This window comes from Pectinophora gossypiella, chromosome 1 (genome assembly GCF_024362695.1).
Source record: "Pectinophora gossypiella chromosome 1, ilPecGoss1.1, whole genome shotgun sequence".
Lineage (NCBI taxonomy): Eukaryota > Metazoa > Arthropoda > Insecta > Lepidoptera > Gelechiidae > Pectinophora > Pectinophora gossypiella.
In genome coordinates this window covers 1,475,510-1,493,704 of record NC_065404.1, presented here as the reverse complement: position 1 = coordinate 1,493,704, position 18,195 = coordinate 1,475,510, and the positions used below count along the sequence as shown (strand labels likewise).

Sequence of the window (18,195 nt, the reverse complement as noted above, 5' to 3'; positions counted from 1 at the left end):
TTTTGCTCGGGTATTTCGTGGCCAGATTGTAAATTGATCATATCGTTGAAACGTCAACGTTTAATGATATTTTAATCAACGTTTGGTCATCGATAATGTAGATATATATATATATATATATATATATATATATATATATATATATATATATATATATATATATATATATATATATATATATATATAGTATTATGTATAATATTAATCACGTTAAATATAATCGCCACGAGCGCCACTACCGGTGGATAATGTTACTAATTTTACGATATGATTGCCAACGTTTGGCCATATCATGAAGTAATCATACAATCATGCATTTAGTTGCTCATATCGTTAAACGTTTTGTGTTCATTGATTTGGCCAAACTACATGATGATGTGGCCAACGTGTGATATTATATTTCATGAAATGATAGAGGCTACTACAGGTACATGATTATTCAAAAGTATAATGTATAAAAATAATTGTTTGATATTCCGATCAAATATGATAATGAAATATGTTGCAACTTATATTACTTCTCTTTATTTTGATCAGAATAATAGTGGGTGGAAGATGTGATGTGCCTGGGGGTAATAACAAGGGTCATTATTTATACCCAAAAACAAAGATAGAAGTTGTATATGTCTGTTATCCGTGAAATTAGAAGGTTAAACATAGGCAACTATTAACAGCGCCATTTATATTTTTGTGGAAGAAAGTTGCTTGGAATGTCCCTTATTGTAACGTGCTAATGGCTTTGCGGTGTATTAGTCTTAGTATATCACAATTTAGCACGGAAATGCTACTTTGAATAAGTCTCGAAGGTACGCAAAAAGGGCTTTTGGCTTTTGAAGTTAGTTATGCAAAATTAACTTAGTTATAACTAGCGACCCATCCCGGCTTCGCTAGGGTGCAATGCTAAGAATAAAAATAAAATTATTTACGACATCATTCATCATTTCTCCACTATTTCATGGATGTTATTATAAATATTAACCTTCCTTTTGAATCACTCTATCTATTAAAAAAAAACCGCATCAATAAATCCGTTGCGAAGTTTTAAAGATTTAAGCGAACATAGGGATATAGGGACAGAAAAGGCGACTTTGTTTTATGCCATGTAGTGATTAGAGAGTATCGGGCATGCGTCGCCAACTGACGTCATGGGAATCAAAATACCTCTTTTTGTCATAAGTTCAGAAGGCAGCACACAATATTAGCAGCAATAAACTTATGGTACTTTTGACTCTTATGTACCTACAGTTTCCGCTAACACAGTTGCCTCGACCATCACAGACGGCGATACGGCTCACTATCTATCATGTTGGTCTAACAGAAAGCTCAGTTAGGTGTGGATACTTAGTTCATCGTGCGATGGATTTACTCCAGACTACCCCAATTATAGATATATAGTCGTGAACCGACGTTATGTTATGTAAAACTAAAGTCTTAATTCAGATTAGGTCGGTCTATTTTGTGCGCCAAGAAAACGTTCAATATATGAACTTTTTTTTTGTGTCCTTCGCAGTAACACCTTATGGTCCTTTATGGACCTGTGTGGTACTGTTGCTGAACTATCGATAGTTGGACTATGCGTTGTTGACCTTGAATATCATCGATATTATCGGTAGCGCCTTTAGACCAATACCATCGTAACACATTCAGAATCTGCAAGGACTATCGATATTATTGATAGGATCGATACTATTGATAGCCTGTGGACACTATTGGTCTTATAAAGACACACGAGTATGAGCACGGGTAAGTGCTCATCACATCACTAATTTAAGAGCTATGCTCTTGTCGGTGTAGCATTCTCCATGCTACTTTTTACGGACAAATAGGGCAGTGGTTTCCCTCTTGCCTTCCGCCCCGCAGTACTCCAAAGTAAAGTAAGTGCTACAAAATCACTATCGGTCTTTTTAAACTATCGATAGTGGGCAACATTTTTGACGGTAGTAAAATTTCCCAATCACACCAAAACACTTCCAAAGACTGCGTCAGTAGAAGCACAGCAACCCTTAGACTACGCTAGACTAGACACACGACTCCGGAATCCGGTGGTCGAGGAGTTTCTCTTTGATGGCGTCGACGTTGAGGTCCGCGGCGGCGCGGAGCGTGGCCGACGCGCTGCGCCCCATCATCACGGGTCTGACGGCCTCTGCGCCCACGCCCAGCTCGCGGGGCCGCGCGCCCCACGTCCACGACGCGCCCGGGCCGTTACATGCCTGCGGAAGATACATGTTTTTGGTTAGTCGCTTTCAGGAGTGATAAAAAGTAATCAACATGCATAAAATTGGGTCGTGTACTAGGTTCAAGATAAATTATGAAATTCTGATTACTAAATAAAGACAGATCTAAAACTATTTAACGAAAAACATTTTCTTTTTATATTTAACTTATTTATGAATTTTAATTAAGAAAAACGTAAAAATAAGTCATTTTATCACGTTTTTCTTTACGCCACAGTGTGTTTTTCGTACAAATTCCATAGTAATTTCGTGTTGTCGTTTAGTAAAAAGTAACTAAAGTTTGACACCTGTCTTGACGCTTAGGCGATTCTCAATTTGACACATTTTTTTTTGAGAATTTCTCGATTTGAAGAATTGTCGTTTAGTCAAAATTTTACTTGTTGGAAACTAGCATATTTCTCTACTGAACAACGGGAAATACAATGCTTAAACTCTGAATGTACTTTGAGATAATGCTTGAATCGGTCAAGTTTTCTACCTCCACTCTTGAAATACCTAAGCCCATACATCGCCCATTAATAACACCCCAAGCCTTACATTACCTGACACAAACTTATTGGCACTTAGCCTAACAATAAAACAGGCGAGTTCCCACATAAATTACTGCAGTCTAATGAACTAGCGGACAACATTACGCTTATGTATGAGTTATTTTAATGGTCGTACGGCATGAATAGCGCCATCCAATCAGCGTTCTAATTACTATGTACACTAGCGCCTCATGTGGGCAGGGCTGCGCTCACAGAGCTTCTCTTGCAGGAACTCGAAATTTTTAACGCTTTTGCGGGCTTAGCACCGTAAGCACGCGACTCTTTCTCGCCGCGAGAGAGACCATCTGTCTTTTTCTGTGCAGTACTGTGAGAGAGTGACGGGTAACGTATGTCTAGGCGAGAAAGAGTCGCGCGTTTACGGTGGTCATAAAATATATTCTTTTTTTATAATGGCCAAGTATCTTGGCTCGACTATGCTTGATGGTAACCCTGTAGAAACCATAATGCAGTAGCAACTAATAAGCAACGCAATGACGACCTCCGTGGTCCAGTGGTTGAGCGTTGGACTCACGATCCGGAGGTCCTGGGTTTGATTCCCGGTGGGTGTCACAGTAGGGAAAATCACCAAAAAAACCCTGACACCAGGGTTGATGAGGTTGGTACTCCACCTCACAACCCACACGATAGAAGAAGAAGAGCAATGCAATGAGTCAATTTCGAATCAGTTGCGACTGGCCTACTAAGTGCTTCTTCACGCTTCGCTTGAAGGACCCCATGTTGTTAGAAGGAGGGAATACCTAAGCCGGCAACCCGTTCCACTTTCTTCATATATGAATTCCTTTTGATGATTCTCACGTGTTCAGCGGTGAAGGAAAACAAAGTGAGGAAAACCACATTCCCGAGATGCGTATCCGTGGCATATAACCTAATCAGTATTGGGCTGTTTTTTCCTTCGCGGGTTGGAAGGTCAGACAGGCAGTCGCTTCTGTAAAAAACCGGACCTGTTAAATCTTCAGGTTAGGTAAGCGGGCCCTGTCAAAAACGGGATAAGGGTAGGGACATGATGATTTCAATTGTTTTAAAGTAGCTTCGGCTTATTGCAACGTAATTTAATAGGTAAATGTTAAGATAGTACCAGCTAGAACTGATAGGTTTGTCAATTGTGAACCGTGTGTGATGATTGAATTAGGTAGTTAGTTCTTTGGAAGGCATACAATCTTCTTGCTGAGTAGTACTGTCATATACATTGATATCTTATAAGTATATGGTCAACGCAAACAGAACTAATACTTATTAAGTAAATACTTTATTTTTTCTTCTTTTCTTATTGTGGAACATCGAATTATTTACCTATAGGGAAGAAAGCCACGTTTTTAATACCAGGAAAAGGACGCACCCTATTACAAATGGGCGCCCAACAAGGGGCCGAAACAATCTACTTATTTAAAACAGCACCTGTTTTTGAGTTACTCCTTCAGGCAACCCTACCTCCATTACATTAGGCGCGTAATCCCGCGTGAAGCGTATCTCTGGACGCATCTCGCCGAATTAGCCAGCCTATTGTCGCGACGCAGATAAGACTAAATTAAAACTAATTCAAACGGGCGACAAGCAAGGTTGTTGGACTAAGGACGATCTTCCAGTGCCGAGCAGAGATGAGAAATTTTAAAATGTTGTAAGAAGCTAACAATCTGATAACAAACGTCGCTTTTGAGAGCACATCATTGAGGGGATAGTTCAATGTAAAAGATTTCTTGGTTGTTATCCAGTTTCTTCTAAGATGTTCTAAAAGCTAGTTGTGTTTTGTAACTTCTAACCAAACCCATAAAGCTGGTTTCACGTTATATGCGGATTCCTAATTAGTTCAGTTAGTCTAAAGCCCATCTGTTGTGCAACGGCCCTTTCTGGGATTCTCCTAAACGTGAAAGCCTTGTTCGAATCTCAGCTTGAGCTGTAAACCACTGAATTCGACTTTATACAGACATACATACACCTATGACATTTGGTATATGAATTTCGAAACCTACATAGACGAATACGAATATTATGCAATCCCAACAATATTACACACATACGGGTCAAATTGATAACCTCCTTTTTTGAAGTCGGTTAAAAATAAAAGTGCGAGCATATTGAAATCTTCACTTTGGAACACCAGCACGCCGCTGACTCAGGAGGTGACACAAAAGAACCATCCGATAAAACTATCGCGGGAGTTAATTAAAACGTCCCTTGTTCCCTGCACAAAGGTGTTTGTTCAGTTAATCAGCCCGATTTACTGCTGTTCTCAACTCTGCCCCCTTCCGAATAGTTTATAAGGCATGTTTAAACATTTCTTGGGGGGGAATTAAAATGTACCGCGCTGTCTACCAACGCTGTCATGGGCAACTTGTTTAGGTCTAAATTAGGTCAATGTACGCTTCAGAAATCGTTTATAATTTGGACGATTTCTGTAGTTTTGAGTAGTGCATCAGGCGGGCCTGGCAAATATGTAAATTAAATTTTGTTTTGTTTTGTTCTGTCACTACTAACATAGTTTTTAAGTTTTTGTAATACTAACAAATATGGGCATCTGTCCGAAATATTTTTTTTTTTATTTTTTTATAATGGTGCAGCAAAATCTCAAAATCTTAATAAAACATTTCCGACAAGAAAAACACCAACGATTTTCGGTATAATCAAGTTGACATTCTTATTTTTTTTTCGTTACGGTGTTACTAACATCCTGTATATCTCTCGGAGCGTATCTGCCGTCACTCTGTGGGTGAATATGCGGTCGCATCCTTCAGTCATGGTAACGTCTGCTATGGGACGTGTGGACGGGGCCGCGGCGGTTTTTCCCCGAGTGTTGACGTTGACATTGCTGTCAGATGCATCGTGAAGTTACACTACACACAGCACAATAATGCTAATCAGAAATCAGAATCATTTATTCAACGTAATTATCATGGATAAACTTGTTGAAGGTCAATGTAACATTTTTGAATTTACGTCATTTCGCAAGGTGTTATGGCTGAGGAGAAGAAATGACAAGAAACTGCAACAGCAACACATCTTTTAAAAACCAATGAGGATATACATTACAAGTTATTTAATAACTAGAGGAATTATTTAATAACTAGAGGAACACATTCAATACCAGACATTTTTATCATTTAGGTAGTCATTAATCTTATAATAAGCATTTTTACATAAAGTAAGCTTCACATGAGCTTTAAATTTATTTTCTGACAAATTTAAAATATTATCTGGTATTTTATTGTAAAAACGTATACGGGTCGTTCTTCTTTTTTATCGACAATAAAAAGACATTTTCTCAATTTATCGGATTTAACATCTTTAAAATTATAACGGCATTAAATATTTTAAAACATCATATAAAGATGTGTCTGTAGAGGACCATTTAGAGGTTCTCTTTATCTTGGTAACATACTTTTCTTTGTAGACACATTCCAAAAAATATTGTGACAGAGTGGTCCTTTTCATCGGAGACAGCATTTTAATTTACCACTCTGTCACAGAATTTTGTGAAAAACAATCAAGCTTCTTTAAGGACTAATTGAGGAACCGATTAGTATTTTGCTTGTATTTTGAGTATAATAAGATAACTATATTTTTGGACAATGGAAACATGAAACAAAATTCTAAAACATAACTTATCAGAAGCAGAACGAAGGACAGATCATTGTCGATAAAAAAGAAGAACGACCCATACCCCAATAAAGATGAATTTAATTTACTTAATCTAGAATTTTGAATAGCAATTTTATGTTTATTTCTTGTATTGTAAGTATGCCTTTCACAGTTTCTCGGAAGGAGAGATACATTTTTACGTACATACACAATGTTTTCATATATATATTGACTTGCGACCGTCAGTATATTTATTTCTTTAAACAGCTCCCTCAAAGAGTCCCGACAACGCAGCTTATAAATAGCTGGATTCCGAGATTGGATTCGACAGCCATTGTGACATTCTTGGCTGACGCGTCATGCATCTGACATTATCTGTCAGTTGACGCTCGTCGTGCCAAACAAGAAGAGTATGTTGGTGATAAGGAAAATAAAAATCTTATAAATGTCGAAGCCCTGTTTAACCAATTAGAATAAAAACTAGAAGCTCAAATGTAGGTGGCAGCACTGTTGAGTGTTCCGAAATTTTGACAGTTACAAGTTAGTTACGAAAAAGAAAACAGCCATCAGTTGGAAAGAAGGCAGTTTTGATTGAAAATTCTTTCTTCTTTCCGACCTTTGGGTATTTATTCCCCATGGAAAATTCCATTCGATATTAACACAGAATAATGAGCTGAATCATCCCTCTCAGAATTTGTTACTATGTCACTCACACCCCTTACAAGTACATACAAGTAGGTATGGTCGTTAGTGACACCGTAACGAATACTGAGCGGGACGATTCAGACTTATGATTCTGAGTTGATATCAAGTGGAATTTCCTGTCAAAAAATTAATGAAAATTTTTGTTCTTTTTTTTTAAATTATTTTCAGTTCTTACTTTTGCGACGGAAAATTCCACTTTATTTTATTTATATTAACTCAGAATAATAATTATGGTCTGAATCATCCTTCGAAGTTTTCGTTACGATGTCACAAACACTACACATATTCTTTATCACGGATATATGTAGAATTAAGATATGGTGAATCTTTAAAAGTGAAGATATTATGTAAAGTCAGTGTGTATGTGTGTGTGTGTGTGTGTCTGTGTGGGTGTATTGGGTGTGTGGTGCGAGCTGTCAGCGCGGCGTCGCGTCGTGTAGCCGCCGGAGTGACGTCACCAACCCGCTCATGGCATCACACGGGATTTGGGGGCTTGATTAGTTCATTTCATTTGTCAACAACCATTTACATGAAATAAGTACGAATATTTTAGATGAGGTATTCTGATTATTGTATTCAATCTATAGACACTGTGTCCTATTGTCCATCGGCTTGCTTCTCAAATGAGGCGCGTTGGTTACCGGACCTACCAATGACTTATTAATTATCTTAAGCGCAGTTTTCACTAACACAGTTACCCTCGGCCATTATAGACGGCGATACGGCTTACCATCTTGAACGTTGGTCTAAGAGAAAGCTCGGTGAGGCATGGGTACTTAGTTTATCTCTGACTGCCGCTATATTTATTCAATCTAAAAGTAAACATCTATCTAAATATTTACATAAATTAGCGATTTTAATCTAGACCCGCAGTGGAGCAGCAGGGTGGAGTTATGCTCTATACTCCCTCCGGTTGAATGAGGGGAGGCCTGTGCCGAGCAGTGGGACGTAACGTAGACAGGGTTGAAGAGAACCTTAAAAGATAAGTGTAGTTGGTTATCAAACCAGTCCTATCCAGAACGCCAAAATAGAACAAATTAAATTACATTTATCTCTTATCTTATCATCGCTCCAATAAGAGGTCATTCCGAATCGAGCCAGCGAAGAAATACCCGATAAAGACTCGAAATACGACCGACGTAGCCATGAGAAATAGCAAAAACGTTGCCAAGACAGCGAGGGACCGCTAAAGAGAAATATCGCGGGCCAGATGCATTTTAGTATATAACCAATGCGTGATCTACTTACAATAAAAGTCACTGTGATATATGAATTTTTACACCAAACCCTGTAGGAACTGAAAATTGGAAGCACAAATCAAATGGATATCTCAGTCGGAGGTTTGTGCTGAGTTATATAATGGGTGCAGTCCAATATGTTCGTCTATTAGTTTCGCTCTTTCGGGAGTTCGTTTTGAAACGTCGAGAATGGCTGTGATATAATTTAGATAGCCTGAAACTGGGGACGATGGCGCTCTGAATATATTTCAGGGGATATCCCACTAAATGCAAGTTCACCGGAGTGAAAGATCACAGAGTTTTAAAAGTCAGTAGGTAATATTAAATGCAGCTAAAATTGCATAATATGGCCGTTTCCTTTCTTCTGTGTGGACTCTGTAGTCTCTTTCCTTCCATTTTAGGCCGTCAGGAGATCTCCTAACACAAGGATCCTTGTAGTCAAACTAAAAAAACGTATTTGTTTTTTAAATACGTTTGTTATTTATTTTTCTAACTTTTATTGTTATAAAAAACCAACATACTAACTACCCTACCGAGCTCTTGCACATATATACATAAGATTACGCATATTTCCTATTGGGGTAGGCAGAGATCCCCGAATTCCACTTAGGTACTACGATCCTGACACACCACTTTCGCCTCCTCCGAATTCATAATACACGAATAACGGGAGATACATCAATAAGAGAGAGGTCTTAACTTTTTTGCCAAGAAGTTTTCAGCGATCACATGTTTTGTACGAAGGACGAAATGCACAATCCTGAGGACCCAATTACTCTCTCTAGCTATAGAGGCGGCCAAAGCAACAACAAACACTTTCAGAACCCCGATACCGACCACGCCTCCGCGCTGCGTGGTACTAATGCGTGGGTATTAATTCCTTAAAATCTCAGAGGACGCCCTGAGCCGAGGTTCGCGCCCAACTGGACACTCTCAGGCCTGATATTTTAAATTTTGTAGCGAGTGAAATCCCTCAGCGCCCCTCATTTTTCCATCGCAATAGATTTTGCGGCAAATCTACTAAAACAATATTTTGGTTATCTATGTGTACTCAGTCTAATTTTTATTCAATTTATTTACGCTGATTCGCTGTCTGTGAAACAACTTCAATTTCAAAATTACGTTACGCATTGATGGCATTTAACAACACAAGTAGCCGTCATAAAATTGCCGTCACATAAATTCACAAGTTCGTAAAAGAACTAGCTCTTTACTGTGGGTTTATCTGCTTAAAGTCGGTCGTTTATTTTATGACTGCGATTGAGGTACTTGTGACAACTGTGTAGAAAAAAGTCATGACGATATTGAATTGTTACCCTGGCCTTTTTTAGTGAACTACGGCACCCATATACCTTTATGTTTTCCAACTAAATATTAACGTTTTACCCGAATAAACTTTTTTATTATTACTTATTTGATTTTTAATCGGAAAAAATTAAATATCACGATTTTGGTACTACGGTTTCTATGTCTACATTTTCACTAACACAGTTGGCATGTTGGCTCGACCATTACAGACGGCGATACGGGTCACCTATCACGTTGGTCTAACAGAAAGCTCGGTGAGGTGTGGGTACTTTGTTCATCAGATGTACCTCTGACTACCCCAATTGGGATATAGTCGTGAGCTTACGTTATTTTGAAAACAAAATGGTTATGAATGTAAAACACTTTGTAACTTTTCTAGTGATAGAACTTCAAAAGGTACCTATTATTATTAAAATAATATAATATATTGGTGCTAATTCCTGTAAATACCATCTAATTTTATTTTAAGTTATATCTGTCACTTTCTTATCCGCCGAAAAGGAAAGGGACGGGTAATCGACAAGCATAAAATTTATGGAACACACGTCAATTTTAAGCACAAATCTAAACCAACCGTCTAAAAATTTTACATCAGTCAATAACCCGACACAGTTAAGTAGACAGCACGTCAAACGGATTGCATACCAGGGACGTACCTTTTGATTGGCCCGGGTTATTCATTCATTTACTCATTCTTCCTAAAATTAAGAGCTGTGAATCATCCGTCCCTTTTCTTTTCGACGGATATGAAAATGACGTATATAACTTAAAATAAAATTAGGCGGTGTCTGCAGGAATCGGGGCCATTATTATGATAAATGTTAAATCATGTGGTTTCCAGGATTTGTGCCCGGTCAATGACAATAGGTTAAGATGTAATTATACACTACTGCCTACTCCTTTGGGGACACAGGAGTGATGCAATGTTACGTATTCAATTATAAGTCTTTAGAGACTTTCTGCTTTTTCCGTCTTTCTAGACACGTAGCCATACAAGTGAGTTTGTGTTAGTGACACCGTAACGAATACTGACGGGGGATGATTCATCTCATGATTCCGAGTTAATAGCAAGTGGAATTTCCCGTCGCAAAATTCATGATTTTTTGAAATAATTTTGAATTCTTATATACTTTTGCGATAAAAATTCCACTTGATATTAACTCAGAATCATGAGCTTAATCATCCCCCTCAGTATTAGTTACGATATGACTTACACTATGTACAAGTACGTACAGGTAGCCATACAAGTGCGCTTGCGTTAGTGACACCGTAACGAATACTGACGGGGGATGATTCATCTCATGATTCCGAGTTAATAGCAAGTGGAATTTCCCGTAGCAAAATTCATGTTTTTTTTGTGTTAGTTTAAATTATTTTCAATTCTATGCTTTTGCCACAGTTGCTAACAACAGTACTGTAAACTTTAGCATCATTAGTATAACAATTCTTCGTTAAGGTGATTCGTTTTCCATACAAAAGTTGATGCAGTGCTACAGGAAAACGGATAGAGGAATATTGTTATAAAACCGATAAATAGTAATATTTTGGTGTATTATTTTCGCATCATCATCAATTTAAGAGCCACGCTCTTGTCGGTGTAGCATTTTCCATTCCAGTCTATCAAAGGCCAATTCCTTGACTTCCCTATAAGACACGACGTTAACCTTTTCTTTAATCTGTTCCATGTAAGCTCTTCTTGGTCTTCCCCTTCCTCTCTTTCCTTCTAGCTTTCCTTCTATGATGTTTTTAATGAATTCGTCGTGTCTTATTAGGTGTCCAATCATCTTGCCTCTTCTGTCCTCAATAATTCTCAGTATTTGTCTCTTTTCCCTTACTCTTACCAGCACTTCCTCATTTGTAACCCTTTCTGTCCAACTTATTCTTTCCATCCTCCTCCAACACCACATTTCAAAGGCCTCGAGTCTCTCTCTGTCCTTCTGTGTCAGTGTCCAAGTTTCACATCCATAGAGGGCTATACTCCATACGAAGGTTTTGACACATCTTTTTCTGATAGATTTGGCAATCCTAGCCTTGAATATGCACCCTTTGTTATGGAAAGCTTGTTTTGCCATTGCTATTCTGGTTTTAACGTCTAAAGTACATCTTGAGTCATTCGTTATTATGCTGCCTAGATACTTAAAGTTCTTTACATTTTCAATCGGGATATTATTTAACTTAATTATTTGGCTGTCTATTTTTGGAGTTTTGGAAATTGTTAGAATTTTGGTTTTACTTATATTAATTTTAAGGTCGTATTTTTCAAAAACTGTGTTCATTGTGTTAAGTAGGGTTTCTAGGTCTTCTTTATTACTGGCCAGTGCCGCAATATCGTCTGCAAATGTGATACTGTAACACCATTAAGAACACAGACATTTAATAAAAAGAAAATACTCAATAAGTACGGTTATTGCGACTACTCACCAATAGATGGCGCCAGTGGGGCAAAGCTACAACGCGGTGGTGAGATTCGCCCGAGAAAAGTATAAGTACGAACCTTGATTTTTGCTTTGTATCGGGATCGCTCTGTCCACTCGGATGCGCACGGAAGCCGAAGTTTTCTCCGTCCACCCACACACCGCTGCCTGACGAGAAGAAGAAGCAGGGGGGGTATTTTTATTCAAAATACCCTCCAGATTCCGCGGCTCCAAAGGGTAACACCGTTATCACTCCTACCCACCCCCGGCCTCCCACCAGCGGGTCTCACCGGGGAGGGAGTGATAACGTGTGCGCTGCCTGGCGGACCGCTAGGTTTCGCACAAGTGGACAGCCCCCATCGCGCCCACACTGTAACGGGGTGAGCAGAGCAAGGATGGCTCCCCCAACCGCCGGCGTGACGAAGCGGAGGGCCCGCACATTCGTGCGCACCCGCGTCGTCACCAAGCCCATCGCCGCCGACACCCCACCGCCTCCACCGCGCCTCAACACTGCAGGCGCGCGACGGGCCTCGTTCCCGCGGCCCTTGCCTCGACTCCCGAGAGCAGGTCCCGCGGAGAAGAGGACCGTGACGCCGCCACAGCGGCCACCAACGAATCCCGGCGTGAGAACCACTCCGCCCGTCGCACTCTCCATGCCCTCACTGGACATGGAGACAACGCCGCCACGCTCGTACGCAAGTACAAATCCATTCTCGCCACTGTGCGAGTTGGAGAAGACGCCGCCGCGCTCATACGCCGCCGTCTTGAACACGAACCCAGACTCGCCGCCGCACGCGCCTCCACGTCCGTCCCTCCGGACGACGCCCACGCCGTCGCCGAAGCCCGTCCGCCTTCAGCCGCCGCCCGCCCCAGCGAGCAAGAAGATTCCGCCCATCGTGGTGGACCAGCTGCCCGACTGGCCGCACCACTTCCGCAAGCTGCGGGAGGTGCTAGGCCACGTCCCCAACGCGCGCCCGTACGGGAAGGGTGTGCGTTTCATGGCGAAGACCAACGAAGAGTTCCGGCTTTACCAGCGCTACCTTGCCGGCCTGGAAAAAGCGACGGGACTCTCCTGGTTCGCCTACGCCCCCCCGGCGGAACGCGCCTTGAAGCTGGCCATCAAGGGCCTGCCCATGGAGACCAACACCGCCGAACTGGAGGAGGAGCTGCGTAACCGCGGCTTCGACCCCCAGTACATCCGTCCCATCCAGGGCAGGGTGGGCGGAATCTTCTTTGTGGAGATACGACGGACACTGGGCTTCCAGTCCATCTACGCCACCACCGAGCTCCTCTGCATGCCCGGTGTGAAGGTTGAAGCATGGAGGGGACGCAAAGGAGCCCCCCAATGTCACCGCTGCCAGCAGTTTCGGCACAGCAGCCACAACTGCCACCGACCGGCGGCCTGCGTTCGCTGTGGCGAGAGCCACGCAGCGAAGGACTGCACGCGACCCCGGGAGGTACCGGCGACGTGCTGCAACTGCGGGGGAGCCCACCCTGCAAACAGCCCTTCTTGCCCTATCAAGTCGCGCGAGCTGCGCAACACGAGGGCAGGCACCGCGCCCTTGACCGGCGCAAGAAGAGCTGTCCCAGCAACCTCCACCGTGGACCCAACCAGCGAGCCGACAGCGAGGAGCTCGCTCATGGCCGCGGCGAACGGCCCAAACGGACCCAAGCCGCAGAGGAAGAGGCGCGCCCGTAAAAGGGCAACTCTCGCCCCCACCGCTACCACCACCGCCGAGCAAATCGCCGTGGAACATGTCCCGCCGCAGCCCTCTACGTCAGAGACAGCAGCCGCCGCCCCTCCCAAGGGGAAGAAGGCGAGGCCCCGAGCGGAGGCTCCCCCAGCTCCCTCCAGCGAGAAGCTGGAAGTCCTGGAGGAGACCATGCAGTTGCTGCACAATATCTTGGCCGCCATCCGCACGCAGACTGACCCAGTGCCCATCATCGTGGGAGGCCTGGCATCGCTGCTAGGCCAACTCACCGGTGGGCACTGAAGCACCAACACCGGACTGGACCGGGGCTGCCCACATCCACTACTCCTCGTCGAGTAGTTAGGATCGTGGCCACCCCCCGGGGGATGAGTTGACGCTTCCAGTGGCAGTGGAAGCAGTCCTCTCCCCCCCTCCAGCCGACTCGACACCAGCTGCCCCGGCGACGGAGCAGCTCACCGGATTTGACACCACCGCCAGCTGACGGGCGCTCACAGGGCCTCCCCCAATGGGGAATCACCCGGTGGGCTCGACCTCGCTGGCGGCTCCACGGAAGGACAACATCGTGGCTCACGGAGGGGCGTTATCGCCCGCCGTGTCCCAAACCCCGTGACACGCCCGTTTTTGCGGGCGGCGAGCGCAGCCACATCAAGGGGGCTCAGCCCCGAGGATGTCTCCCCGTCGCGGGCTCCGCCCGCGACGAGAAGAAACCCGACGACGCTTTGTATCGAGTCCTAGGGAACGTAGCTAATACTGTTGGACAGTTGCACTGGCCGCTTTATTAGATAACGAGTATCCAGTGACGGTTCGGGTTTGGAGTTCCAACCAACCTCACCATAGTACTCTCTCTCTCTCTCTCTCTCTCTCTCTCTCTCTCTCTCTCTCTGTAATCCGAATCCCTGAATAAAATCGGTGTTATCCTGAAACTCGCCTGAAGTTTGCTTCCGTCTCCCCACCCCCGTTACAACTGGCGCCCAACTTCGGGCCGAAGAGGAGGAAACTGGATCCCACTAGTGGACAACATCCCACTCCGCGTCGCCCCGAACTGAGACCCAAGCCTCATCGGGTAATAGTTTCAAAGATAGCGTCGAGACCACGCAGCCCTAAAAAATCAAGAAAGATGGCGACAGGAAGCGTCAACATGTCCCCTGAACAATTTGAAGGCTTTGTGACCAGAGTGACAGCTGCAACAGTAACCGCAGCTACAGCCGCTGTTGCCCCACCTGAAAACTCTTTTGCAACCGCCAACTTTACGTATGATGGGACGAGAGACGCTGCCGAGTTAGAGGAATTCCTTTCATCGGTTGCAGTATTTAAGAAGCGCATGCGTATTTCGGATGACGATGCCGTGGAAGAAATGGCCTTGATATTGAAGAAGGACGCCAGGACATGGTGGCAAGGCGTCAAAGACTCTATCCAAGATTGGGCTACATTCGTTAGCGCTATCCGGCACGCATTTGCGCCCACCAAACCGCCATATTTGGTCTATCAAGACATATATGTAATGAAGCAGGGTCCGGAGGAGTTAACGGAGATCTTCATTGCAAAATTTCGTGCTCTCTTAGCGCAACTACCGCCTCCAGTTCTTTCGGAATCCCAACAACTGGACATGGTATACGGTCAGCTGCACCTGGATATCCAAGACAGAGTACACCGAGACAACGTAGCTACTTTCAAGGACCTACTGAACGCTGCCAGAGGAGCCGAAGAACTGCTGCGTAAAAGAACGAAGCCTTCGTTTAGCGGAAGCATTACGAGGAAAAAGGAACGCTGCTCGTATTGCAGACATATTGGTCATTCCCTTCCAGAATGCCGCAAAAAGGCCAGGGCTGACCAACAGCAAGTCCGCCCTCCAGCTCTTAAACCCAAAGTTGAGACTGTAACCACTCAGATGCCGTCTCCATCGCAACCTGCGTTCTCATGCTATGGTTGCGGTACCCCAGGAGTTGTGCGCAGCAAATGTCCTAATTGTGCTGTCGCTAAACAACCTGCAAAACAAGAAAACCTGGAGTTCTGCGCCTTAAACATCAAAACGGATGCTCGTCGGAGACCCATAGTAGGAATCAGAGTACGAGGCATTACCGGCACTGCATACGTTGACACATGTGCCAAGTCCAGCGTCGCCTCCTTCGAGTTATACTGTCGCATGAAGGAAAGAGGACAAGCATTTGCTCAGGAAAACGTTATCGTCACATTGGCAGATGGCGTTAAACGCAGGGAGAACATCCTATCCGCCCGAGTACCGGTCAAGATATGTGACCGCGTTGTCCCCACCACGTTTATAGTGCTTCCAGAATCGAGGGAGAACAAAACACTCCTTGGCGTCGGCTTTATTGAAGATGCTGGAATGGTTATAAACCTTCCCCAGCAAACTTTCCATTTTCACGATCGCCCGTACACACAGTACGATCTCAATCTGGAATCGACAGATGGTATCTCAATGGCTGTCATTGAAAGCTCGCCTCACAGACCCAACGAACCGTCCACATCTGCTTATGTACCAACATCTCGCATGGTTAGTAAGAAACGTCACAGCATTCCTGAAGCATGTGAACCTCCATGCTATGTTGCGAACATTGAAGGTGCACATTCGAATGACAAGCGAGCAAGAGGGACCGTATTCGATGGATACTCACCCAGATTCGCTGATTACATGTACCGAGACGCGCAGAGGGCATTAAATGAGACTGAAGTGGACCTATCGCCTCACTCGGCAGCCTTATTCGGGGAATGCGAACATATCGGCCTGAACTCTTTAGCAATAGAGCACATAGACTTTGGAAACACAGGCACGGAGGAAAGGAAACAACTCGCCACGCTTCTCAACGAATACGAGGAGGTGTTTCTCCCCAGCAGCCAGCCTACGCAACTTACGGAACATGTAATCGACACGGGGAACCATAATCCGATTTCAGTACCCCCGTACCGCCTGTCACCAGCTCAGAAAGACATTCTGAAAACAGAAATTAATAATATGTTAGACGACGGAATTATCGAACCTTCTTCATCCGCATGGTCGGCACCCATAGTCATGGTACCCAAGAAAGATGGCTCTGTTCGGGTATGTGTCGATTACCGTAGATTAAATGCAATAACAGTTCCAGATCAATACCCCATGCCAAGAATAGATGACTTGTTACAGGATGCTAAGCCTACTCCCTACATGACGAGCCTTGACTTGCGAGCTGGATATTGGCAGATAAAAGTAAAGACGGAAGATCAATGTAAGACTAGCTTCGTAACTCCTTTTGGATTTTACCAATTCAGGAGGATGCCTTTTGGTCTCCGGAATGCACCCGCCACGTTTCAACGAATGATAGACCGCGTAAAAGTCATGGTTAGTAATGTGAAGATGATGGCGTATCTGGACGATCTCATTATCCTCTCCGCTTCTTTTGAAGAACATATAGCTGATCTGAGCAAGGTCCTGAAGATATTAAAGGAAAACAACTTGTCTGTCAAACCAGAAAAATGTCACTTCTGCCGTGCGACCATTAAATATCTGGGACATTATATAACACCTCAAGGTTTGCAGGTGGATTCTGACAAAGTAGAAGCCATCGCAAAACTACCGCCGCCTAAGAATTTGAAGCATCTGATATCCTTTATTCAGATGTGTTCGTGGTATCGTCGTTTCATAAAAGGATTCGCCCACATTATCGAACCATTAACTCGATTAACTAAAAAGAATGTTGTATGGAAATGGGAGAATGAACAGCATAAGGCGTTCGAGACCTTAAAGGAATGCTTAATGACAGCACCAATAATGAGACAGGCCGACGGAACTAAGCCATATATTATAAAAACGGATGCCAGTGATGTCGCACTCGGTGCAGTTTTGGTCCAGGGGGAGGGCTCAGACGAGCACCCCATAGAATATGCCAGCAGGTTGTTGACTGCCGCTGAGAAGAATTATAATACCACCGAGCGAGAAGCGCTTGCCGTGGTATGGGCCTTAAACAAATTCCGAGGATATGTTGAAGGATCACCAATCACTGTGCTAACGGATCACCAAGCCTTGAGATGGTTGATGTCAATAAAGACCCCTACAGGCCGACTTGCGCGGTGGGCTCTCGTCATCCAAGCTTTTGATGTGGCTATCCAATATACTCCAGGTCGAACAAACTATGTGGCTGATGCCTTGTCTAGGCCCACTTGCGACTTGAACTCTGATTGCGGGATTTGTAGTGTAGTGGTGGATATGCCTACGCGAAGCCCGGTGGAAATAAGGCAGGAACAGATTAAGGATGAAAATGTTGCAAGGGTTCTAAATGCGCTAGAGTCGGACAGCAGAGAAAATGCAGTATACTGGAGCGGTAAAGGATATGTTCTAAACAATGGAATACTGTACAAGTACAGTCCAGATGGAGATGGCGAGAACGCTCAACTTGTAGTTCCACAGCATGAATGGGCTAATGTACTTGCCGTCTATCACGATGATCCTCTAGCAGGCCATTATGGCG

The 18,195-nt window shown here is 43.7% G+C and overlaps 1 protein-coding gene across 1 annotated transcript in view; it reads right to left on the bottom strand.

Moving 5' to 3' along the window:
• Positions 1–1,741: 1,741 nt before the first annotated feature.
• LOC126368684 (nephrin) overlaps positions 1,742–18,195 on the bottom strand; it is a 760,982-nt gene continuing 744,528 nt past the window's right edge. The window contains exon 17 of the mRNA XM_050012828.1: positions 1,742–2,210. Coding sequence (XP_049868785.1) covers positions 2,019–2,210 — 192 coding nt within the window. The 3' untranslated portion in view covers positions 1,742–2,018. The remainder of the gene's footprint in view (positions 2,211–18,195) is intronic.